Source organism: Dromaius novaehollandiae, chromosome 2 (genome assembly GCF_036370855.1).
Source record: "Dromaius novaehollandiae isolate bDroNov1 chromosome 2, bDroNov1.hap1, whole genome shotgun sequence".
Classification (NCBI taxonomy): domain Eukaryota; kingdom Metazoa; phylum Chordata; class Aves; order Casuariiformes; family Dromaiidae; genus Dromaius; species Dromaius novaehollandiae.
In genome coordinates this window covers 22,969,024-22,995,530 of record NC_088099.1, presented here as the reverse complement: position 1 = coordinate 22,995,530, position 26,507 = coordinate 22,969,024, and the positions used below count along the sequence as shown (strand labels likewise).

The 26,507-nt window shown below is 38.7% G+C and overlaps 2 protein-coding genes across 2 annotated transcripts in view; both read left to right on the top strand.

The window, feature by feature from the left end:
- Positions 1 to 20,745, top strand: part of LOC112982352 (macrophage mannose receptor 1-like) — a 38,168-nt gene extending 17,423 nt beyond the window's left edge. The window contains 16 exon segments of the mRNA XM_064505971.1: positions 497 to 641; positions 2,059 to 2,094; positions 2,207 to 2,382; positions 3,071 to 3,138; positions 4,729 to 4,829; positions 6,473 to 6,609; positions 6,876 to 6,990; positions 7,603 to 7,799; positions 8,738 to 8,828; positions 10,118 to 10,350; positions 11,194 to 11,359; positions 12,610 to 12,762; positions 13,231 to 13,347; positions 15,280 to 15,441; positions 18,628 to 18,660; positions 19,857 to 20,745. Of these exon segments, the coding sequence (XP_064362041.1) occupies positions 497 to 641; positions 2,059 to 2,094; positions 2,207 to 2,382; positions 3,071 to 3,138; positions 4,729 to 4,829; positions 6,473 to 6,609; positions 6,876 to 6,990; positions 7,603 to 7,799; positions 8,738 to 8,828; positions 10,118 to 10,350; positions 11,194 to 11,359; positions 12,610 to 12,762; positions 13,231 to 13,347; positions 15,280 to 15,441; positions 18,628 to 18,660; positions 19,857 to 20,041 (2,115 nt within the window). The 3' untranslated portion in view covers positions 20,042 to 20,745.
- A 3,098-nt stretch (positions 20,746 to 23,843) lies between these two features.
- Positions 23,844 to 26,507, top strand: part of LOC112982418 (macrophage mannose receptor 1-like) — a 38,205-nt gene continuing 35,541 nt past the window's right edge. The window contains exons 1-2 of the mRNA XM_064505972.1: positions 23,844 to 24,008; positions 25,282 to 25,455. Of these exons, the coding sequence (XP_064362042.1) occupies positions 23,948 to 24,008; positions 25,282 to 25,455 (235 nt within the window). The 5' untranslated portion in view covers positions 23,844 to 23,947. The remainder of the gene's footprint in view (positions 24,009 to 25,281; positions 25,456 to 26,507) is intronic.

The following is a 26,507-nucleotide window of genomic DNA, read 5'->3' as shown; positions in this document are numbered from 1 at the left end:
ATGCTGACTTCTTCATTTGATGTAGTTCCCCTTTTTGAAGCTTAGGGAATGGAAGCCACGAATGTGAAATGGATGCGCCATACGGTCACAGCTGCCGGATGGCTTCTTGAAAGCATCATTTTGAACCAGGTCACAGTCAATTAAATGAACCTTACGTTGTTGATGAGCAGGAGCAGCATGAGGGGTGAAATCCTTAGCGACATGAAGAAGTCTGTTGGAAACAGTTCATTTGCCTGTTCCTATTCTGACTGCCACTAGGGGATAAGGCGTGAACAAGAGCCAAAGCCCTCCATGGCAAACGAGCCTGATTCCTTGACCATCGACATCATTGCTCCACTATAAAAATTCTTAAGCCTATTGTTTTCCCTATATTTTCATCATTTTTTAGTGAGAATTTCTCAAGCAAATCCAGTCTGTTCTTATTTGCCAGTGGTGAATATAACTGCTGAAACTGTAATTGAGATGAAAAGAGAAAAAAAGATGATTTCTTCCATAGGTTTGGTACACAAAATGGGACAATAGTCCAGGAGATTCAGAAGGAGACAAGTCCTGTGGCTTATTTGATGACAACTCTCTTTCTGGTAAATGGTTTCTTTGGCACTGTGAAGCACAGAATGACTGGATTTGTCAAATAAAAAAAGGTAACTTATTCCTTTGAAATAGGAAGCTTAAATAAAATAGCATTTTAAGTAGTTGTTTTCCAATGAGTAGCAGGAGAAAGATGCAAAATTTTGAAAACTATACTCTTTGCAAGTGCAGGCAAAAGGAACTAGAGAACATAATATAGGCCAGGATTTTTCAGTGTTAGATGATAAAAATAAATAAATGTATTTTTTCATGTAAATTAGGTTTATAAATAATCTGTGTGTTTTCCAGGGCCTCACAGATTGCAGACTTTCGTATAGTAAGAAGCTTTACTTTGTGTCCTTTTGTTGTAGGAAGTACAAGCTGTGTACTCCTTACAATACTAGTTTTTATACCTGCATGGATAGAGCTAAAAAAAAATAAATAAAAAGAAAGAAAGTAAGTTTCAGAAAAAGTGTACACCAAATATATTTTTGCCTTGAGATTTGACTGGATTTACTGTAAATTATCATCAGTCAAAAGGAGTTAGAGGAGGTAGTGGGAGTTGGACAGAAGCAGAAGGTTTCGTTTGGCCTTCCAGCTCTCTTATTGATGCACCATAGCCCTGTGGGCCCTGCTGGAAAGGTGCTGAGGAGTCAGCTAGCTTGGGTACGTCTTCTGTTAAGCAGCCCAGACAGCCACTAACAGGACACACGGAGAGCTGCACAGCCATGGGATGCCAGCTTTTCTGCCTGAAATCCACCAGAGCTTTGGACAGTATTAAAACATTTGCGTGGGATATTTTGGTTCTACCAGATCTGATGTTTTTTCCGAAGGAAAATAGTACCAATAGGAAATTTTCTGCTGCCTCTAGACATTGTTATAATGGTCCGATCAGGAAATCATTTCATATGAGAAAAGTCTTTAGGCTCACAGCTGTTTCGATATGTTTGGCAGCTGTTGCCTAGGCTGGTCACAGCTATAGCAGTATGGTTAAGAACATATCTCGTTTTACTTATATTTGGAGCTGAGATATTTTTTTGATAGACTTGAAGTAAACTTAATGGAAACTTTGTCTTTCTTGATAAGAAGATCATAATACACCCCTTTGGAGGATTATGATCTGTTTACAGCTGCATCAGTAAAGGAGCTGTAAAACCAAAGCTAAAAATGTTTTAATTAAATTAACTGCTGCTTACAGAATCTCAGAGCAGTTTTCCTTTACATTGCTCTGTGCAGGAATGTAACCCAGGCAAAGCCATGACTTTGCTGGCATGAAATACAGTTTATGATACAAATATAAAAGCAAATGACCATGCATATTTCATGATGTGTAGCTGAAGTACATGGTTAAATGTTCTTCTTTTCTAAGCAATGGCAAAGAGTGCAGAATTCTACTCTAGCTGTTTCTCATCCAGTTTTTTGCAGGCAATCATAAGTTATGTAATACATTTCAGAAACACATCACAAATTCTGTTGTCTTCTATTTTGCAGGAATGCCTCTAAAGCCTGAACCAAGTGACACATATGGTAGGTTTTTGCATATTCATATTGTTCATCATTTTTATTAAAATTGTTATTCTAAAACAAACTTTTATGTTCTACAGATAAAGAATTTGAGGTTATCTTATTTATTTTCCAGAATACAAAACCACTGAGGATGGATGGGTCATATATGAAGATAAGCTATACTACGTCAGCAAAGACTGTGTGTCCATGGAAAAAGCCCAAGAGTTTTGCAGGAAGAATTCTGCAGATCTGGCTGTTGTTAATAGTAATAGTGAGAGGATGTTCTTAAGGAGAACTCTAAAAAAAAAAGTAAGAATCAATATCAACTGACAGCCTAAAGTAGAAACGCATTTGGCAATCTGCTCCCCAAACCTGAATTGCCTCAAGGGTAGAGCTGTGAGCATTTTCACTAGTGAAATCTGCCTGAGATGAGATCTATGAAATTCTTCCTAAAGAGCCTTGTCCTCTGATACGTCAAACCAGAGTGTTTGGCCGCACAACCCTTTTGGTCCCTGAGGGTACTTTCTGTCGTTCTCCTGCACAAGGCATGCTGAGGTTGTTGGGCAGGCCAGCTGGAAGAGCAAGGTGGGAGGATGTTGTGCTGGTCTGGGAAGCATTCAGCGTGAGAGAGTGACTCGAGGCTGGAAAAAGACAGTGCCTCAGTCCTGAAAAGAGGAGAAAAGACATCTACTGGTTTCTTCCTCAAGCGCTATTTCTCTCTTACCACAGCCCATGGGCCCTTAGAGCTGCAGGACTCAGCTCTGTGAGTGCTCCGCAGAGTGAGTGTGGAGCACTCAGACAGTGCTCCACAGCTATGGAAAGCTGTCTTCTGCTCCTGAATATCTACACACATGATCGTACTTAATTATAAGTATGTGCTTTAGTGTTACCCCTTTAGTGACTGTCTGCTCTATGGACCTAATCAATGGCCAGTGCATTTCTGTTTGTTCTACTTCAAAGATTTTTTTTAAATTAAAATGGTGTCTTTCTGTTCTAGGATAAATATTGGAGTAATTCTACACCATACTTCATTGGTTTAAAAGTGAGTCTTGATAAAAAATTTAGGTAAGTTAACATGATCACTGCAGCTCTTAACCTGTAGAAACCAATACTGCATTTTATGCAGCTGGCAGTAATAAATTGTATCATTTTCAAGGACTGAAAGTAGTTGTGTGTACTGAGTACAAAGCACTATGGAATAGTCCTGGAATAATCCAAAGTCCAAGAGTTTTCTCCAAAAGGGAAAAAAAAAATTTTTTTTGCTTTAATGATCACTTCTCTAAAGAAAGTCTTGGCAGCTGTATTTCTTCAAGTACTCTGCTTTCTCAAGTCTCTTTCAAAGCTTTGCGTCATAAACTGGAGTAATACCTTACTACGCTGGATTTTATACCTATAAAACCTATAAACACACATATGCAAAATATGTTCCATACTATACAGCCTATCTTTCGTATGCTTTTTATCAACACATCATCGTTTCAGACAGGCCTTCCATGGTTAGGAAGATGGGGACAACAAATGGAAAAGCTGCTTCTGATGGGGATTTTTAAGGTGGCCTCTGCATACTCCCATTCCAGGAAAAATATCAGCAGAAGCTTACACTACAGTTAAATTAACAAGTATTGCCAAAAAAACCCCAGAGAACCCAAAACAAACAAACAAAACCCCCAAACCCTGCAGAAGAATAAGCTCAAAGCTGGAGTAAAGCTATGAAACAGCAGGATACTGACACTTTCCACCTTCCCATCTAGTAGTGAGGACACACCTGGGAGGTGAAAGACCGTGTTTCTAATCCTGACTTGAAACAGGTTTAGAGGACATTTGAATTTAACCTTTGCATTTTTCAGCCACTATTTAGTCTCAGTATATTACTAACCTTGGAAAGAGCAGAAGAGGAGTGAGGAGAGACAGGTCCTCAGTCACCACTGCCGGAATTTTTCTATTTTAAATGGTGTTATTGCTAGTGACTGCGCCAGTGCATGATTCTGACCTCATGATTTAGGGCACTAGTTAGGGAGATGGGGCATTGCTTGATTCCAGTGAACATCTCATTTATTGATATCAAGTGCAACACATCAGCAAGAGACAGATGAGGGAGCTGAACTTAATTTCCCACTTCCAGATGAGTGACCTCAACTCTGAGCTATTGATTAAAATTCAATGCCAATATCTTTGTCCTGCAATAGCAATTTATTAAAATAAAAGGAAGTAAATATAAAGAAAAATGTCAATTTTGATACTTCAGGAAGGGTGGTCCCAAAACGGAGAGAATGCTTATTAGTCTCCAGGCACAAGACTTGAGAGAAATATCCTATTGAGCTACTTCTCTTCAGAGTGAAATCCACAGATCAAGATCTTCTGCTGTTGCTTGCATCTATGAAAGTACTGGAAGTACTCAGACTGAGAAAAATATTAACTAAATGATTCAACCAGATCAGTTAAAATAAATAAAATATTTAATTTTCTTCCCTGTATTAGGGCAGGCTACATAATAGTTTCTGATATTAAATGATTCATTCCCGTCTATCAATGGAAAATATGTTTGTTTGTTTCTACCTGGCACCAGTAACATGGTTCACCAGTCACAATGTTCATTAGGATTCTTATCCAATGACTGAAGTGTATTAATAACTGTTAGTATATCTTTTTTTTAAGCTGGATAGATGGGACTCCAGTGACCTATGTGGCTTGGGCTCCCAATGAACCCAACTTTGCAAACAATGATGAAAACTGTGTGATAATGATGTCAGATCTAGGTAAGTAACAGAGCTAAAATTTTAGATTTTACTTTTTTTCTGTTTTCCTCAAAGGCACAAGGCAGTCTTAGACACTTTTAAATTCTTTTGAATGTAAATACCTTGCAAAACAAACCCTAGAGCTAATTTTTCATCTTGGCTTTATCTCTGTAACTCAGCTGACGCTAACGGAAATTCAATAGCGTAAATAGAAGGAAGTCAATTTCCCCATTTATGGTTTCTAAACAATTCATCCAGCAATCCCACCTAAAATTCTGCATTTATATGAAGGCACTAAAAGCGAGATTCATTTGCCCAAACATAGGCATCTAGTGCCATTTTAAATGCATCCTACCTCCTTCAGCTACTGATCCAGAAAAGGTGGCTCACCCACCCTCTGCCAGGCCCCACGTAGATGTCTCAGCTATGCTGAGCTCATCTCAGATGACGCTGGAAGCCCTCATGTGGACAGCTGAATTGGACCATAAGTGTAGCATTCAGCTTGAGCTGACAACTAAATGTAGCTAATGTGAGCTAGGCTATAAATCTCATTATGGTTAAAAGGAGATGTCATCAGTGCACCCATTGCTGCCTGAAGAGCAATTCAGTTAACCCTAGAGTAGTATTCAGCTGCCAAAACATACATGACTGTAGCCACCTGCAATGTCCTGGAGTTATCCCACCTGAGTTTCCTGGAGGAACTGCAACATATCTTCCAGCTCTCTGCATAGCCTCTCAAACGGCACTAAACACTTCTGTTTAGATAAATGAATCCTGCTCTAGTTCTCTGTTGATTATAACAGGTGCTTAGAAACCTGGTGTACATTATGACAACTGAAATAGGTATTTTAGTCTGCAAACTGAATCCCTAGACAACGGCGCATTAACTTGAAGTGGTGACCCCCAGGAGACTTCACATGTTTCATAATGCATATTTGAACACCATATTGTGCCCTCAGTTAGATCCGTGATTTCCTATCTCATCCATTTCTCTCTCGTTTTCTTTTCAAATGGGATTACTGGTATATCCACCTGCTGCCTGCAGTGTGACAGTGCCACTGTTTGAAAAATCACAAAGAGGTAGCAGATTCGGTGGGGAGCCCGGGCTGAGGGGCAGCAGGATCAGGCAGTTCAAATTAAGCATGAGGGGTGACAGCTGGGCTACCACTAGAACTTCAACTGGCTCATCAAAGCTGTCATGGTAACTTGGCCCTCACATCAAGCTGCAGCCTGAAATACAAAATACACTAAATCACTTTCTGCTTCAAAAATGTTCATCATATCTTCATTTCTTTTTTCTCATCCTCTGTCTCCTATAATTCTCCTACTCACACTCCCTGAGGGGAAGAAAAAGTAGAATGAAGCTAATTGATGATCATAGCTTTTATTTTGAGCCACTTGCCCTTTCTTCTCTGTCCTTTATTCCTTTTTTAATTTCTAGATGCTGGCCAGGCAGCAGGGCTCAGTAGCTAACATGCATAAACATCTGCTATTTATAAACAATAGTTCACTGCATAAATGTAGTGCATAGCTCTTTTACCTCCTTCAACAGTCTGTAGCGTACAGATTACCCACTTTAGAAATTAAAATAAGAAGTGCTAGATTATTGCTGCAAATATTACTATAACATCTTGACTTGCTGATTCAATCTAATTATTTTTTAGGCTTGTGGAATGACATAAACTGTGGTTCCTCCAATAATTTTATATGTGAAAAGCATAACAGTTCTGTTAATTCAACTTTTGCTTCTCCATTGCCTCCTGGAGGATGTCCAGAAAGTTGGCTTTTTTTTAACAACAAGGTATGTCAAAACGTATCTTCAGTGAATTGTGTATGACAGTGAAACTGAAAAAGAGCTGATCACTAAAAGAAAGAATCTGCACACCGTTTATGACCATTTAAATTTAGCACTCTTGAGCTTTGTCATTATTGTAGCCCTGCTTTCTTGTTCTGGAGAAAATATATGTCCTATGGCTAATTGGCATTATTCACATGTAACAGTTTCCATCTTCTTTGCTGGTTCAAATGAAGTGCTTGACTCATGCTTTTCTTTTCTTCTTCCCCCAGTGTTTCAAAATATTTGCTTCCACTATAACAAGAAAGCTCACGTGGCATGCTGCACGAGACATTTGTATAGATTTGGGAGGAAACCTGGCTACCATATCAAATGAACAAGTGCAAGGTACCTATACGGGCTCTATTGAAACAGATGGGATATTGGTTACCTCTCATAAAACCAAATTGTAATCTCCTGCTAAGGAAAGTGCTATGCTGTCCAATGTACGTTATAGGATTATGTGCTAAAAATTGTTTATTAGCCAGATTAGTTCATGCTTGGTTTTAACTCCAAAGTATGACAGGTTAGATAAATTGTTACATACAAGAAATAAAAAGTGTGTTGCTAGTTCTTTCAGCATTGCTCAATTTGCATGAAATTATGAAACTTCCAGTCTGTTTTGAGTGTGGTTCCCTCAGTCTAACAGACATCTGTATTCTTTCTCACGCTTATTGGCGCTATGATTAGTTGGAATACTATGTGTGCATATATGTTGGGGAAGGGGACATTTTCTCATTTGCTCCAGAGCTTACTCTGACTATTTTTTCAGCCTTAATGCTTGCATAAGATATGTTCCTGTAGGTGCTAATCTAAACATTCGTTAAAAGGCAGATGGGCTCTGTTGTGGGAAATGTTATCTCCTTAATATGGCCTCAGTTCTGGGCATGTGTACAATTTTTCTGTTTTGGGTAAGGCATGATGGAGTTTCCTTAACAAGAAATCTTTGCTTCCCTCCAGCCTTCCTCTTTTATCATTTAAAGGAAGCCACAACTGATGTTTGGATTGGAATGAACGATATCAATGCAGAGTCCACCTTTCTTTGGACAGATGGAAGCACTGTTTCCTACACCAATTGGGTTAATGGTGCACCAGAAGAGAAACAAAGTTTCTTTGACTTTTATGACTACCTCACATTGACTGACAACACTGTGGAGGTATTGCAAATTTAAGCAACCTCAATATCTTAGGCAGCTAGATTTTTTTAACAGGAGAATAATATGCTGAAAGAGATCCTTTCATAAGCAGCATGGGGCTTAGCAAATCACCTGATAGCCATTCCAGATATACCAATATATTTGGCAGAGATTCTGAAGAAGGCACTTTGTGTTTTCCATCTGAGCCATTACAAAATATGAATTCTTTAAAATCCAGAGAGGCATATATTACATCAGTTAGATGATGTACAAGAACTACAGGAACTACATTACTGCAAACATTGAAGTTGCAAAGCCAAACTTTTCTAAGTTACCATAAATCAAAATTAAGGTTGCTATTGCAACATTAATTTGTCTCTCTGTGTATATGCTCCATTCCTGGACAACATGTTCTCATACTGTTATACCTGTTCCTGACGGTATAAAAGGATATCACCAATATAAGGGTTGTCACTCTGCTGAAATTCAATCTCTTTTCCAAAGGAAAGACACTTGCAGTTTCTGAAGAAATTGTAGTAGAAGTTAGTCGCTAGAGATTTTTAACATCTACGATCAGTCAGCTTGCTTATGACTAAAACTTGTTTCAATCAGCATAAAAGAGAAACTTAGATGAAATGCTGAAAGCCTGGCAAGGCCAATCTTGAAATCGGGAAAGCTATTGGAAGGAAATCTTGAAGCAATTAAAAATAAGGAGCTAAAGGGAAATTTTGTTTTTTACCAAAGGTATCTGATAGTGACAACTTGATAATGACTGCAAACCATTGGTACAGCGTGCGTGGCCCGGCTCGGCTGGGCGTCCCGCAGCCACTAGTCCAGCCACCAGGCTTGCGCTAGAAACACGGGAGATGGAAATGCTTCCTCTATGCACGTGCAGGTTGCCCAGCTCACCGCCTGCTCATTGCCTCTGCTAGTGACAGTGTATGTCCCCTTTCCTGCAGACAGACTGCGTCTTCGCGATAAAGACAGACGGGAAGTGGAGGGATGATAGCTGTGACAACGAGAGAGGCTATATATGCCAAATGAATTCACGTGAGTTCCGTTTAACCCAGTCTCCTAAATCAAATGAGTACCTCAGTTAAATAAGATGAATATAAAACACACTGTGAACACATGATTCTTTTCAGCTTTGTTTCAGCCTCATTCTGAGTCTCTCAGGCTTTCAGAAATCCACCAGTCTTAGGGCAAGACTATTTTGAAAGTACAGTTTGTCCCACAGAGCTTACTAGAGAGGAATCATTATCTTAATTAGGTTTTTGTGTCTAAATCATGAATAGTACTAGACAATAATAAGTGGAAACAGATTTCTTCTCAGTGGAATACGAGGCTTTTTGCATTCCCTTCAAGTGCATTGCAAAACCGTGCTCTTAAAGTGATCTTTCCTGGCTATCTCAGAGCATAGCAGATAATGCTTTCTTATGAGGTCTATTAAAATGTATAGTCTCTGAGCTCTTTCTTCGCTGTTGAAAAATATTGAGCTTTTTTGCACCAAAATGAGTAATGAGTGTTGACTCTCCTGCTGTAAAATTCTCATTACGCAAATCCCTGCAGCCCAGCAGTAGGATAGAAGTAGAGAAGGCAAAGCACAGATAATGAAACCGTGTTTATTTGCCTTTCTCAACTTGTCTCCTCTCTTTAATCAGCTTGTACAGCCTGCTTACCCTCAATGTGGTTAACTTGCTTTTAAGAAACCCACTCTCCCTGCACAGCAAACATAGGGTTTTAGGAGGGCAGTTGTATCGTCTTTAATCCCAGCTACTGCTGTTTTTAACATATGGCTGATGCCAAGGATAAAAACAGATGCTCAAATGTGTGAAGAACATTCACATGGCCTTTGCAGACAGGCTAATGACTTTGAGTCAGGCAGTGATCGGTAATCAGTTAACACCAGGTATTAAAGGCTCAAGTTGTGATAATACAGTACATGAGTAAATACCCTAAAAGCCTAGCCCAATGTCCTCTCCACCAGTGAACTGAAATAAGTGTGTAGGTATCAGATATAGGCAGAGATATCAGATATCCAGATTTAGGCAAAATATTGAAGCATAAGGGATCAAATCTCCAGATTATGAATAAAATATTTGTACTAGTCAGGTCTCTATCAACTACACTTCAGGCTAGCTAGGATTTCAGTCTGCTTTCTATATTAACAAATTTTGTTTATGCTTTGTGGCAAGGTTTCGTTCATTAAAAAGTTGTTAATGAACTTAAATAAGATTTTTACTTACTGTTAATACTGTACCTTTTATATTTTTTAAGAGCCTCTATGTTAGAGATCAGTGGTGTGTTGTAAATACCTGTGTTCAATATTCTCTCTGTAGCTACTACACAATCTGAAGTATCAACAACAAATCTGTCTTCTGATTTTGTGCATTATGGTGACAGTAGCTATTCAATCATCTCTTCTGAAATGCAATGGGAAGAAGCCAGAAAAAACTGCCAAGACAAATCTGCAGAACTTGCCAGCATTTTAGATGCCTACATCCATTCATTCCTGTGGATCCAGACACTGAAATATGGAAAACCTGTATGGATCGGTCTTAACAGCAATGTGGTAAGAGCGCTGGATAGACGAGAGGTTTGGGTGCTCCCTGAGCTCTCCTGCTTTTTAGCGGTGTGTTGGTTGCCACAGTCATATCGGTGATGTAAGAACTGTCCTCTGGCTGGATTCACAATGCGTGTGCATGGGTTTCTAGTGTTCCTGCTAGAATTGCTCAAAGACTACATGCAGCAAATGGAGTGGAAAGAGAGACAGAACAGGTCATGCTGGGAAGCAATACATGGAAACAGAAAGCTAGAGAAATCGTAGAAGAAATAAAGGTGCAGTCTGGGAGTCAAAAGCTAGGACGTGCAGCTGTTAGTGTCGCAATTTTTAGCCAGCCTTAAAGTTTAACTCTCTGTCATATCTATGGCTACTTATAACTGTTATTATATTAATAAAAATATTATGAGTATAAAAGCAATATTTTATAGATGATTTTGAGTTTGTAATGTCAAGTAATCTTTACTCACCAAATTGCTCATTGCCTTATTCTAAATAAAGCAGAGCAGAAAGGATGAATTCCATGTAGCTGCTTCTTTTGATTCAGGATTTCCTAAATGATCTAAGATGGACTTGTCTGAGGGTCTTGCGATATTTTGGCACAATATAAGGCTGTGCTACTTCCAATTCCACCCCCCTGCTCTCACCTAATGCACTGTTGAACATTATTCATACATAGTTCTTATGTAACTCACACATTCAGCATACAGTGACATTGCTCAGTACAGTGAATGGTGTTTAAAAAAACACAGCAGGACAAGCCTTTTTTGATGAAAAACTCAAATAAAGACAGGACATTATGTATCAATGCTTTTTATGTAACAATCTCCGTTACCAGAACATATTTCTTTTCAGACTGGGAGATATTACAAATGGACTGACAACTGGAAAACTAGGTACACTAAATGGGCAGCAGGAGAGCCAAAGGAGAAAAACACTTGTGTCTATCTAGATCTTGATGGTACCTGGAAAACAGCATCTTGCAATGAAAGTTACTTTTCAGTTTGTAAAATATCAGATGGTAAGCAAATGAATTTAACCATTTTAATGATGCATTATTAATTCCTTTAGTCTGCTTAATCCTAGAGACGGTGCTATGGCTTGGGCTAAAACTCTCAGAAAAGTATGCTTCAAGATGCTGTCTACTTCCCTGTAAAATTTGGTATTTTGCTATTGGATGATATGTGAATGTCAAGGCTATGGCACATGAAAGGCTCTTGCAGTACAAATGTAGCAGACAGTTACACTGACGTCGCGGTAGCCATAACCATGTGCGGTAGATGAGCTCTGTCTTAAAGCTATTTAGCTCTTTCTGAGATGTGAGCATAAATCTCACTTGAGACTGTGTGTGACACAAATACGTGCTGGGAACTTGCACTGGCTATCTGGACAGCAACAGCTTCGTCAATTAACTTGTAGGTGTCACTAACAGCCAAAAAACAGGCACGAGTTTTGCTTCCGTTCACTATTGCCAATAGTATTAAGAGATAAAGCAGTTCTGTTGCAGGTGCAAGAGCCTTGGGAATGTGAGTGTTACTTTAACTCTTTATAGAGGTATGCCAGAGGTACGTTTATCTGTAGATTTGGTAGAAGTGTGTTGCTTTCCCTCCTTGAAGTTTTAAGGCTACATAATATATTCTGTTCTTAATGTGGGATTCAAAATAGATTTTATCACTTGAAGATGACTTCTGAATCAGATTTTCCAACCATATATTTGGTCTGCATGTGCAGTGTAAGAACTGTGAAACAATAAAAGCAAATAGGAGTTGCACACACGATAAGAAACTCTGATTTGGCACTTGGATGCTACAATGATGGCTCCTCTGAATAACGCGACCACATATAGAGTACAGACAGCCATACAATATGGACTGCAGTATCAACAGTTCATTAACCTACAAAAGTCTTCTGTGGTAGAAGAATAAAAAATTCTAGATATATATCACCTTCAGGATTTGCTTTCCTCACGTTATTGTCAAGTCAGTTAATTAGGTGTTGCACAATGTGGTTTGTTTCCCTGCCCTGAGAAATGTGGTTGGAGAAACGAGATGTTGCACAGCCTGATTGTCTGTCTCTCCCTAGTGTCTCCACTGAAGGCTTGTATGATTAGTCAGGGGTAGAGGTCTAGATAGTTAAAGCCAGGTGAAAGAAATCCCTCTCTTTGTGTGTGTTTGTGTGTACGTATGCATATATATATATATGTATATATGTATATTCTAGCTCGGGCTAATCATTAAAAAATACCAATTTCACACCATTTGGCTTCTTAAGTTATAGCTCCTACTGACCCTGCTCAGCTGCCTGGAGGCTGCCCTGAAGCAGAGGAACTCCGAGCTTGGATTCCTTACCACGGCCACTGCTACTACATCGAATCGTCAGCTAGGACAAGTTGGGCCCTGGCTTCCCTGGAATGTGCCCACTTAGGTGAGAGGCTTTTTTATTGACTGACAAGATTTATAAGAAAGTTTTATATAAAACACATATAAAAATGTAGAAATGTTAATAAAAATCATTAGGAATACTTCAATTACCTAAAAAGCTATTTTAAAATTGGATGCAATGAAAATAAACCAACGTGGGTGGCTTTCTGCAGTGCTCTTTCCTCCTCAAGATGGAAGGGCGACAGGATGAGGAGAAGGGCTGTGGCCACAAAAAGAGCAGCGGCTCCACATCAGCTGCCTGCTGCTGGGGCAGGGCAACCTGGGGCAGCAGGTTGGGAGCCATCCTCACCTAGCGCCTGCAGGGCTCTTTGCTTGGTGAGAAGCGATGGTGAAGGAAGAGAGAAGTATGCAACAAACTTTCCAAAGTAGTTGTTTTGAAAGACTTGAAAGACAGGTCATTCCAGTAGTTGCTCATGCACAACACTGTTATTTGCTTGCTAATGCCTTTCAGGTGCTACCTTGGTTTCAGTAGAAAATGTGGAAGAATCAGACTTTCTGATACACAAAATACAACTGCTTGGAAACAAAGTAGGAGGTTTCTGGATAGGACTTTACAGAAATGTGGCCGGTAATGTCTTAACTTCAATATTTACTTTAAAATACTTTCATAAATAAGATAATTAAGGATATCTCTTTTTACAAAAAGATACCGACAGCATCTATTTTTACTTCATTTTAATGCATAACAGTAATATATATAGACAATAGGATGGCCCTTGCTATCCGTTGTGGAAACCTTATGTTAGAAATCACCTGAGTTGGCAGATAATTTATACTAACAATATGAAGTGAACACAATGCAGATGCTTTTGTCTCCAAGCAAACTTCATTAAATGCTTGGGGACGAAATAGTGACTTTATGATTCAACTATGATTCAGAGGGAAAAGAAACATTTTGTCTCTTTGACACAATCTTCAAGTATTAGTCACCAGACTAGTTCTGAGTTGTGCCTAACCCAGGATGTCTCTGCCAGGTTGCTAATTCCAGTCCTTCCATCATGAAAAATGTAGATAGTTTAAGAAGACAGTTTCTCATAATTGGTCTGAATTCTCTGGCTGAGCTCCAGATAAAGTTTTTTACCATCACTCTGGAAATGGTAGGACTTCAGATGCAGAATTTGAGTTAAACTCAACCCAGTAAAGTCTAAGAGTGCAAAATTGTCAAGTTAATTGTTGGAAGCTGTGTCTGTCTCCATGGAGAAAGCTGAGATGCTACAAGACTCAAAAAATGCCTATGTGTACCTCCCTGTAACAACACTACTGCTTGACATGGTGATTTTATCTGTCCTTGAGCAGCACTGGCCTGTCTTTCCTGAGATAAATGAACAAGTGAAATAGCTATCAAAATTTGGATGATTCAAGGGTCTTCTTGTAAATCTGGTTAATATCTGCATAAATACCTATAAAATATCCCTCCCTCTGTCTCCTTCTCCCTCCCTCTCGCTCTCTGTTTCTCTTGTTATACATGTAGCCATATGTCGCATTGATCTACAATCTCGTTCTAGCGGTGGCCAGAGGCCAAGTGCCTGCATAGATACTGGATCCAGCAGAATGGGGCATGAGTGTGGATTTTTTTAAAGCACCAAATAGAGCCTGCCTGTGTATTCATAATTTCCTGTCTGAGGGCTGCACTGGAAAATTGCTCATTTAGCCCAGTATCTCTCTTATACAGGGTGCTGCATATACTTATGTCACAACATTTCTTCAATGTATATGAACCCTTCAGGGCATGTGGTAAGGATTTAAAGTGTTTTTGGTGAACTAGTGATAGCCAGATGGACGCCCCGAGTGGAAGGATTCCTGGACTTGGTTAATTAGCAAGCACTATTACAAATATCAAGGACCTGATCAATAGCAAACAAATATTCCCAAGTAAATTTTATCTGGATACAATTACATAATAAACTTCAAAGAGATTTCTAGAAGGGGAAAAATATTTGTTTAACTATTATGCAGTTTTTTACTGAAGAATTTAGCTGTGAAAATAATTAAGCCGATTCTTCTTTCATAGTGATAAATTCTTTCTTCCACAATAATCCATGGTGGTTTTATGAAATCTGTTTTCACAAATCTGAACTCACAATGAAAGCTGCTTGAATTCTCACAGAGTAGCCTATTCAATATCCCATGCTGTGGCATTACTTTTGTAGTATGTGCAACTTAAAGACCTTCCAGAACTCAAATGCTAAAAAACTTTTTTCAGTTGTAACTTTAACGAAGTCTGTTGTGCTCTGGGATTTCTCTCTCTGTCTAAAGCTTTCTTGGATGCAATTTAATGAACAATAATTATGCCTATAGTCATTCTGTACAATTTTGGTGTATCATTTCCTGAAACACCTTCCTATCAACAGTCTTCTAGAAAAAAAAACAATGTGATCCTCTGCTGGAAATGGATTACTATTACATGTTTTGAAGTCATATGCTGAGCTAAGGAGTTAAAGTATCTATCCATGAGATACATTTTAAAAATTATTATTCAATATGTTGCTCTTAACTTTAGAGCAGTGGCTGTGGCTAGACAATGCTGCAGTGGATTTTGTCAACTGGGCAGAGAAAGAGTCCAGTGTGGAGCATCGCTGTGTTGAAATGACTGCACCATCCGGTTATTGGGATAACATTGAATGTTCTTCTGAAAAAGGATTTATCTGCAAAATACGCAAAGGTAAGTGCTGTGAACAGTGACAGAGAAGATCTGTTTATTAGTAGCTGTTACAGCCCTTTTGTTAGCATGTGTGCTGTGTAGCATGCAGCATGTGCATGAATAATGCAACATGTGTTTGTATGTATGGACACAGGAATCACTAGGACTCAAAGGGACGTCTCAGATCTTCTCCAATTGCCCTATACAATCCTTTCATGATCTTAGCAATTTCTATCTTAAAATACTATACTATCTGTTCTTACTCCTCCTACCTATGATTACCCCTTTGCTCTGACTTCCATCTTACTACAAGTATATACCAAGCTGTGCTTTTCCAGCACTTTCCATGACTGTATATTTACTTAAACATCAAGGGGACCCATGATTCTCAAAATTGCTCCTCTCTGCACTGACAAACATTGGAGAAGGGAGATCTCCCTCCTTAATCTTAACCTGGGAAGAGCAGTGGAGGAGCAAGGGGATTGTGAGGCCCCTGAAATCATTCTGAATGCTAGCAAGCTTTAAGGTAAAAGTAAGATGAACTTCTTCTATTGAAGTGTAAAACTTAAGAGAACAGTAACTGTATTTTGAGGTAGCCACAGAGAAATGAGAAATAACTTGCCTTATGACTGCCTTTAACTGTCCTTCATGATGGTCTCTGCATTCACTCCAGAGCCTTAGATCAAGCTAAAGCCATATATATTTTGCATTTTGAAAAAAAAAAAACCCCAAAAACTTAACAAAAAAACACAGAGCGCGGACCTGATACTCTTTACCAATTCTGTTTTCAAGCTTTGTCTTCTCTAAAATAAGTGATGGGTTATGTCACTTTTATATCGCTCTTGTTCTGGAGGATTTCCAATTTTGGCGCATGGGTTACTACTGAATATAATTTCTCTCTTTTGGCTCCTTTCAGCCCTCAGTTCCAGTTCATTCAACTTGTGACTAAATTTGTCGTCTAAGTTAGTGGAATCTGGTCAACCTTCATTGTGAAAAGTTGTTTCTGAGATGTCCCTCTAGTCCCCTTTCTGTTGTGACACCTAATATTTTGTAACAAATATTGATTAGTTTAGAAGATATTGTTATAAACTATGTCTAGAAGCATTTCCTGACAGTTTGGTTTGGTTTATCCCATTTTTCTAAACATTTGTAGTTGCCTGTTTTTGTAGATTCTGAGCTCTTCACAGTACTGTCTTCACTCGTATGTGAATATGGTAGCATGCTGTATGCACTCTTGCCTGAGAATGAAACTTTCAGAAAACTTTTGAATACCTAACATAGGCATAGCACAGCATCTGTCAAACACGTGCAAATTATGACTTCCAGGAACTAAATATTGTCAAAATCATGATATCCTTGCAAGGAGGAATTAGTCTGAATAATCAAGCTTCATCTTCCAGCTTGAAATATTCCAAAGTTGTATTACTGCCCAGTATCAGTAACTGGCTTTATACTGGGCCTGATTCAAAGACCTTGAAAGTCAGTAGTGCTTCAGGGATACCAAAAGGTCAACTGTTTGAGTTGCAATGATACTATCAGGAGTACTTCTGTATTAAGTGAAAAGTTCATGAAAATCACTACAAAACCTAACTCATCAGCATTTCTGGAAATTTTCATAGAATTCTGAATATGCCAGACTATTTTTTCAGACGTAACTAACACATGTAGTGCCACTTCTTTGGTATTCCCAAGTGGATATACACAAAATATAATTGCCTTAAAGAAAGCACCATCATTCCATTCTCTGAAGTTAGGGGCTAGAATGAGTCCTTTCTAAAAAATGGTAGGTTGAACTTTCCTTTGTAGTACCTATGAGATCAGGTTTAGTCTTCCAGCTTTTGTATTCTGCTCTGCTATGGGCATAGTATATAATGCTGCAGGGTCTGCTGTGGCAGTCCCAGCAAATCAAAGGGAATATATCTGCAGTCTTCTATGCTGAAAACCTCTTTTTCTGCATAAAATAAATTTTCAAATTACTTTGTTCAGCTGAGAAGTTGAAAGCACACAATTTCAATACTGAAGACATAGTAGTTCTCAGAGAAACAATTGGAAATTCAAGGAAAATTTAAAAACCATTTTATAAGTATAGTCTTTAATAAAAAAACAGACTGAAATGTAACCAATGAAACAGCCACCCCCCATATTTTCTTGATTTCTGTATTTAAATAAGCACATGCCCTTGGTATTAAATCAATTTATTTCCATAAGGGATTTACTAAGAACATCTGAACTATATTACAGAAATTAAGCTATACCCTTCTTAGTTTTGAAATATACTTTTTTTTATATGTAAGTTGGTTCTGTATATAAATAGACAAAAAATTAATGATATAAATAGTTAGCCTCCTAGTTTTTGTGAAGAAATATAAAATAAGTATTATCAGCAAATAAATATTAACTGCATATTTTCCCTAAATAGTAAATAATAAATATAAATAGCAATACTAAAGTAATAAGAAAGCACTAAAATCTATCTATTGAATCATCAGATGGTCTAACATTTATCCATTTTCTGCCTCTGCAGGGATTGCTTTTGCTTTGTACTTTTATTTTACATTCTGTTCTGATTTCTTCTTTTCATTTTACATTTTGTTTCATTAAGTTATGATCTGAGTAGCTATGCTGTTTCCAGACTGTAATGTATAAGAACCAGGAGGAGAACTATTTTCCTGATAAAGTAGAAGTCCTGATTCAGGGTAATTTTTTCTTACTTCGTAAGAACATCCTGCATGTTTAATTATACCTCTTTTCAAAATGTGAAACATTTTTTGCACCTCTTGCAGAAGAAGATTTTATAAAAGTCTTTTGTTTCTCTCTGTCTCCATATTATGCTGACAGTAACAGCAGAATGTGGCTGGACAGGCAGAGCTTCCTAAAATATGCTACGTGAAATTAATCTCCAGTGTTGTATATCACAATCTTAGTAAATTAGTATTTGAGGTAAAAGTGTGAAAAGCTGTTTGCAAGTGAACATAAGATTCAGTATTTGAATGTTGGTTGATATAAAAACAATATGAATATTATTGTTCAGTGATATTAAGTAAGAAGGTAGAGTCTCTTTAAGTTGATTTTTGCCTCATTTGTAATTAACACCACAGTAATCTTTCAGAGTTTTCTTTTTGTTCCTGTATAATTTTAGTGAAATAGTCAAACTTTCTATGGATTCTGATCAAGTGTCGTATTATTTCTCTCTGATATTCATTGAAGTTGAGCCAAGTGGGAGTCCTCTACATAAGAAAGGTAAGAGTTTTCATAAGAAAGCTAATGAAAAATCTAAATGCAAGAAGATCTTATAATGTGTTTTCCTAAACCACTCCCTCTTAGAGAAAAACCCTGCTGGCAGTTACTGGGATGCATGGTTATAAACCACTCAGAGTAAGTCCAGGCTATGTTTAACACATTCGTGAGTGCTCCCTCTTCCACATATTTGGTCAGCTGGGTTGCCTCAGGGCTAAGCCTGAGCTGATGAGCTCAGTAATGACCTAACTTGGGACTGACTTCAAGAACAGGCACAGAGAGCTTTAACTTCACTATTAAAACCCATGTAGATCTGGTTGGAGATGTCTTTGCAAATTTGTTCATAGGTATTATTATTATTGTAAACACTCTGACATGAAAATATTGTAAAACTCACTTCCAAATAATTATCATCCCTGACTGTTAAAAAGGTGGCTCTCATAAGATCTGCTCTGTACGGTCCAAAGGTCTTACTTGAGGCTGGAATTTGCTGTTTCTTCAATATGGCAGCAGGAGATAATTGCAAAGTTTCTTCCGTGTTTTCTATGCATTACATGAGGGCCAAGAATAGCAATAGCCACCAAACTAGGAGAACATGGGAAATTTTCTTATGCAAACTTCTCAATATTTTGAAAGTTACTAAGATGATGCAAGATTCTTGTTCTCACATTGTTTCACTGTCTTCTAAAGGACTGCATATCATGAGACCGGCAGTGGGAACAAACAGGGTATAGAACGCTGTGTGGACTGAGGACACTCTTTAGCCAGTATTGACCAAGTGGCAGGAAAGCTCAGTGTGACTTTTCACAGAAGCAGAATATTGCCCTTACTTCGATTTCCTAGTCACCTCTATTTTTCACCTAGTTGGATGCAGAAGCAATGCCATGCCATGAAGGTGACCAGTCATGGAGCACAACTGTTGAACAATGAACCAGTCATAGATGGATGTATTATTAACTGGATTCTTATGAACATTCAGTGCATACATAGATAGTTTCATATATCACCATAATCCAGATTCATTGAGACCAAATATTAGCTCTAGCAAAAGGAACCTGGCTACTAACCAGCAGCCATTCAGAGTTCAGGTCTACACCTGACCAAACAGACTGCAGAGAACATGTCCATCTTGTTTGTCATGTCTTCTGTGGAATAAAAAATTAGTAAGGTTTCTTACAGTAATATGCCTTCATTTTCAGACAAGGAAAGGAATGGAGAGACTCATCCATCTGTCCATCTATCTGCTTGGCTACTGGTTTTCTTGGCCAGTCTCACTCTTCTTGGAGCTGGCATGTCAATCTACTACTGCAAGAAAAAAAGACAAAACCAACTATCAAGAGAGACTGGCAATGAAACACTTTTAAATTGCAGTGTCAGAGGTTAAGGAACTGGTGAGAATGGGTCCTGTGGCACTTATCAATTCAGAGGAACAAGCTATTTGCTGAAATTAAAGGATGTGCCTGTTAAAAGTCTCCAATGAGGATACCTGTAATCTTAAATCAAATCCCATTTCCTTTTTTGCAATAGCAGCCTCTTTTGTATCATATTTTACAAAATCAGAATTACTGACATGTTATAGTTTTGTAACAGTCAGGTTGTTCTTGCATGCCTTAGCAAACATACTGGTATAAATCACTTGTCAAGAACAAATGAACATAGTGAAAAAGAACTATAAAAGTCAACTGGTGAGAATAAATATTCACTAAATTGTGATTCCTATATAGGACTGGATTCCCATGTCTTTGTGAACACTGCAAAGAACTCAAAAGAAATCTGCCTAACTGTTGCCATCCTGAACTCCTTTTGCCCCACAAGCTTCACTCCAACAATCCACCCATTTTATTGATTTTTACTGCTGAATCCTACTACCTTTATTTTAAAAATGTGACTTCGTATAATAATCTCAGATAACTTTGGCAGATAAAACCTTACCTTTCTCATTTTCTGCTGCAGAAAATGCAGTTCACACCAGCAAAGGATATTAAAATCAGGCATGTTTTTTTTCGATCTGATAATATGATTAACTTTGTAATACATTCAATATATGTGAATTAAAATATTCTCACCCTTGCAAAAGGGTTTAAACAATGCATTTCTCCTTCTTCTTCTTTAATGCTTTGAAATAAATAGAGGGTTTTATTAATATAATTTTCACCATCAAAATTCCCTGTGAATCAAGTGACAGCACTTTCTGCTTTACGCAGTGTTAGTAGTGACTGCGGGATATACAGCTTCACGTCCCTGGAAGTAGATGGCTCCTTTCCCAAGCCTAACACCCCGCAGTGTCCCAATATTTTCCTTTCCCATAGGCCTTGCCTTGCAGCCTCCCATGTGTGTGTGACAGCGGTGCCTCTATTTTCATTTTGAACATCAGTTCATTCTGCAGAATAGAGACAACTTTTGGCCCCATTAATCCTGGTAGGCACTGGTGGCCAAAGACTGCCCCTGAAAAGTGTTGCAATATTAAATAGGAAATGAGAACAATCAAAAGTGTGTAAGAATATGTGGCAACACTTTAAATATAGGCTCAGCTGTGTGTTGAGGAAGCTTACCTCCAGGCAAAAGCACCAGAACGGTTACTATTATGTTTTATTAGTCATGCAGGCTCAGCAGAAAGCCACAGCCCAAGGGAGCAGCCAAGCTGCCAAAAACTGTTGTGCCCAAGAAAAAGCTCCTGCAGTGCACCTGGAAGGCCATTTGTGAAAAGAGAAAGGGAGGGTGCTCTTGTCCATGCAGCATCTGTTTGCAAATAACAAGGAGGGCTTCTCTCCTCACTACTCCGAATTCAGCTTTCCATTTTTAAATGCAAAAAGAGGAACTGAAAACTGTGGAATGCAGCAGATACTGCACTAGAAATCTGCACAAAGGCAATATTTAAGACATTAGAAAAACAGAGTGAAAAGCAATGCAAACTAGAATTTAGGTGAGATGCAAATACAATTTAGGCACTAATCATTTAGGGGGAATAGCGTTTAGATGATAGCCCCAGCACAAAACCTGCTTTGTCTAGGCTGCACAAGGACTCCCGTGCAAGCCGGAAAGTTAATAAAATAAAAATTAAAAAAAGGAATACAGATTTCTTTTTAGGTACTGGACCCCAGGGGTTTTTTTCATAAATAAAACCAAGGATTTAACACACTGGTGAGACCGACCTCTTGCACTGGTGAAATTCAATGTGCAGGACCGTGAACATCCGAGGTCTGTAACCAGCGTGGAGCTCTCCGGCCGCGTGAAAGGGGCAGCTCTGAAGTGCTGAATTTTCAGCCCTGCTTTAGTCTTCCCCTGCCAGCACTATACCACCCCCCCCCCCCCCGCCCCCAATCACTCTGCAGCCCTGGAGAGGTGAAGCCTCACAAATGTCCACTCACACGAGGGGAGCTAAAGCTCAGGTTGGACTGGAGCGCGGATGGCGCTTACCCTTCATTGCGCACAGGAGGGCACTGGGCAGGAATCATGTCCTCCGGGAATTTTCCATAGGGATTCCTTCTGTCAGTGCTGCTTCACTTTGTGATTTCAGATATATTTGAACTATGGTTTCACTCTTTAGACTCTGCTTCTATTTCTCTCCTACCTCATCATTTTTTGTGGTATCATTCAGCTTTACTTAAGACTTCGAGCCAACCTTGCACAACTTGCTGATACCCAGCCGTCCCAGAATGTCATCTGCAGAGAGATCGCCAGTTAGCTCTAGCTATTCTTGCGTATCTTTATGTTTTCCTGACACAGCTTTGCTTTTTCCACACAGCAACCATCCACAAAGAATGAGAAAAAATTGTTAGCATATTTTAAGTAGCTGCACAGAATGAATTCACAGGCTCACTACACTACAACTAGAGTCATATCACATTTTGTATTTCAAAATTTACGAAAAATGAAATTCTGAGAGTGTTTTCATTTGCATAATTGATAGGAAAGTCTTTTCTTCTTTCTTTTTTAATGCTGCTTCTGGGGCAATTTTGAATTTTTTGATTTATGGCACTGTAAAATCTCAACCGAAGCTGGCTGAGGCCTTCAGGAATTATGATAATGTAAATATTGTATAATAACTAGCTATAACTAATGAGTGAAATTGATCACTCCATTAAAAAAAGCTGAGAGGGAAGCACACTTCTTTTCTTTCTCTTTGAGTACTTTGCTAACAGCCAAGTCAACAGGTTTGGCTCATTATTTCAGTAATTTTCTTTACAGCCATATAAACAGAAGTGGAGACAGTTGTTCCTCCTGTGACATCTGCTGTTCAGCTTCTGTACATAATACCTCACTATGCATAGACTGACTATCTCACTTCACGCTTCTTTCCATTTTGTATCACAACTTCTTTTAATTGCACTCATAAAAATAAACAGAAGAAACAGTAGGATTTGTCTGCATATGAAAATTTGCCAATAGAGCTATATCAGGATAGTTGTACCAGAATCCCTTGCCAGTGTTAATCTTCAGGCGAGCACTTTAGTCACAGACTAAGAGGACCTTCTCCAATTTAGATTAAAGCTTTTGGCTTTATCCTGCAACACCTTTGTTAGGAATTTCTCAGGAAGGCAGATATATAATTTTGCCTGACAAACTATTCTAGGCAAAAGTTCAGTTCTTACTCTGTTACAGAGGGGCTTAGCCAGTAGCATCAAACTTCTTCACTTTCAGATCTTTGACGAGAAGTTATAAACAGCCCAGCCTGAAACTGTGATCAAAGCAAGCAGTGTAATTAGCGCAGAACAGAAGCAATTTTAGCGCTCAAAGTGAGCAATAATGCAGAATGGACCAAATACTGCAGGTCTTGTAAAACACTCTCTCTTTCTTCTGGTGTGGAGCTGTTTGGCTGAAGCAATGTACTGGACCACTGGGGCTTGTCTCCCTCTTTCTTCAATATATAAAAGCTGAGGTTGAGTTTCTAATCTTTTATATTTTACTGCAGGTTTCTTGTCACCAACTCTCAAGCTGTTTTTTTTAGAGGTTTGGCCTGTGTGACACCCCAGCAAATGACCCCTGTGAAGTGTTAGCTAAATCCCAAGAAAAGATGAGTGTCACCTTTCCACTATCACCTCTAGTAACAAGGATGGAGACTTGAGTTTTGGAAGTCACTAGTGCTTCAGAGACAGTAGTGTTTGCAATGTGCATTCTACTTATTTCAAAATGCCACATGTGACAGGATACTTCCTTATTTAGAGTACAGAGCTTTGTCTCTCAATCCTCTGACACAGAGGAGGACCTGCTACTACCCTCACTCAGAAGGATTTTATGCATTGCAAATCTTATAGTCTGATAAAGGAATGAAAGGAAAGTAACACTGGCAATGACTCCCTCCAGGTTCATGGGTTTTCTTTCCCTCGTGCATTGTACTTTGCAGTCCCTGGGTAAGTTTCTTGCTGTTGGTTTTGTGTTAAACTAGATATGAAAATGCTTTGCCTTGGGCAGCTTGACAGTTTTAATGCACAGGTTGCCTCTTCTGTATATGTTACAAGATTTGATATAGGATATAGAGAGTATGTTGGTTATTATCCTGGCAGTTCTGGATTCACAGAATAGAAGACGGGAGATATAAGCTTGCTGGGGAAAAAATGAGGTAAGCAGAAGAGGATCTTCATAACGAAATCTTTTTCTTTGGAGATACTAAAACAGATGATTGATGGCACTGTATGGGAGAGTGATGAGAGAAGAGGAAACATGAAGCTCTCTCCATTTACCCTCTCCAGCCCACCAGAGGTGCAGTTATCAGTCTCAAGGTTTTAAAGCCATTTTTTCATATTAACTGTGCAAGCTTCCCTTTCTACCGCAAGTTGTAAGGTATGAGAAGAAAGAATTGGCTCCTCCCCTCCAGTCTGACCGAAACAGAAGAAGAGTTCTGTTTTAAAGACAGACACCATTCATTGTGTATAGCTGCAGAGAGAGAAATGGCAATGCAATAATGCATGTAGAACTGAATGCACCAGTGTGTTTGCATGAATGTGAGACTGAGCGCATGTATACAAAATTTCAGGATAAAATGACTCTCCTGCAATGCAGTGAAAATTGAAAAAGATGAAGCATTGTTAACCTTGAAGAATGAGTTGAGTGCAAATTTGCAAGACTGCCAAACCTCAACAAGTGCAGAAATGTGTAACTGAAGATTAACATTTTTACTGTCTTTTGATGTCTATCACAACCTGATCCGTATTCTCTCTGGTCAGCTATCCTTTTCAGCCACTGTTTTTTTTAAGTAGTAAATGAAAAAATAGAATGATAGAATGACCCTATTGAACTACACAGACTACTACAATGCAGTGAACTCATTTATGTCTGAGAGTTGCTTGTGGGAGTTCTGGCACCAGGAACTGTGATTTATCAGCTATTTATCATCACAGGTGAGGATTAGACTTTCCTAAAAGGTGTATACACACTTTAGACTGTCTCTCTGAACCCTAAACATGACATTTAAAATCCAAATCTTACTAATATAATATTTTATTTAATATGTCTAGCTACACAAGGGAAAAATGACAAAATTGGATTAAAAAAAGATGGTGCAACCTCTCAATTTCAGGTAGCTAGATAGATTCAGAGATAAATAGATAGATCTATTATTATAAAGCTAGATTTATCATTTTATGATCATTTTCATATGTCTTCTTAACTCTTTCTTCTCCCTAGTTACCTTTACATTACGAGGAAATGCGAATGGGCAACCTTGTGTATTCCCTTTCAAATATGAAGGCAAACAGTACTCTGAGTGCACAGATGCTGGTAGGTCAGATGGCTGGTTGTGGTGTGCAACAACTGCAGACTTTGATGCTGATAAATTGTATGGATTTTGCCCACTGAAAAGTAAGTCCTGCATTTTACTTATTAACTTGTCATGAAACATTGTTGAGAAAACCATCTATTGAGCTATCAGATCCATTATAAGGTTCCGGCTTCTCACCCTCGTGACAAACCTTGTCAGAGTAGCCCAAATGAAAACCGTCTCACTGAAAACTAACCCCAGCACCCGAGTGCTCCCTCTTTAGTAACTGGAGAAATAGGCACCTCCAGAATGTGATTCAGTCCACCCGAGCTCTGATTTACCTACTGAGGTGGCTGTTTCTCTTCACAGACCAGAGAGGTGAAGAGGCCGTTAGACATCTCAGTTGTATAACTAAAGGGCATGGCATGAACAGCATGAATCTAGGCTACCTTCCTTTCCAAAAATTCCCATTGCTCTTTATTTCTCAGGCTTGCCTTGTAGGTTAATTCACACTTAAATTGCTACATACTGTTTTTTTTTTTCCCTTAATATACATTTCCTATTGTGCTCTTGTCTCCTATTGCTTCTATTTTGTTTATGCAGAAGCACTGTTGATAAAAATATCCTCCCCTCCCATCTCTGTACTATCTTCCATGCTGTGTCTATGTCTGGGATTCCACTACTTTGAGACACAGGTGATTTCACTTTCCTCACTGACTGCTTTCCCAAAAACACAATAGTTTCACAAGTTTTAAGAGCTGTTCTGCAAGCAAAGATTCCAGCTAGTCTGAACATCAATGCTACACAAACTGTTGCTATAGCTCCTCAGGCTGTCAAGGGCCAGGTTCTGCAGTTTTTGGACAGGTTACTTCTCTTGAAGATGAGCTAACAGGGAGTTCCCTCTGAGTATGGACAGCCTCCAGGGTCATAGTTCATCTACATGCTTGCTTGCTTTCTCTGACTTCAACCAGGAATCTCTTTTTTCAATAAACATATATACCTAGTTTAGCTAGTACTACTTTTGGTGGATAAAAGCAAATTTTAGCTGCCCATTAACCCCCCCCAAAAGCCTAGAAATTTAAAATAATGTTTTTAAATTTAAAAATTATACATTAAAAAAATTATTCCTAATCCGATTTCCATTTTCCAGGTG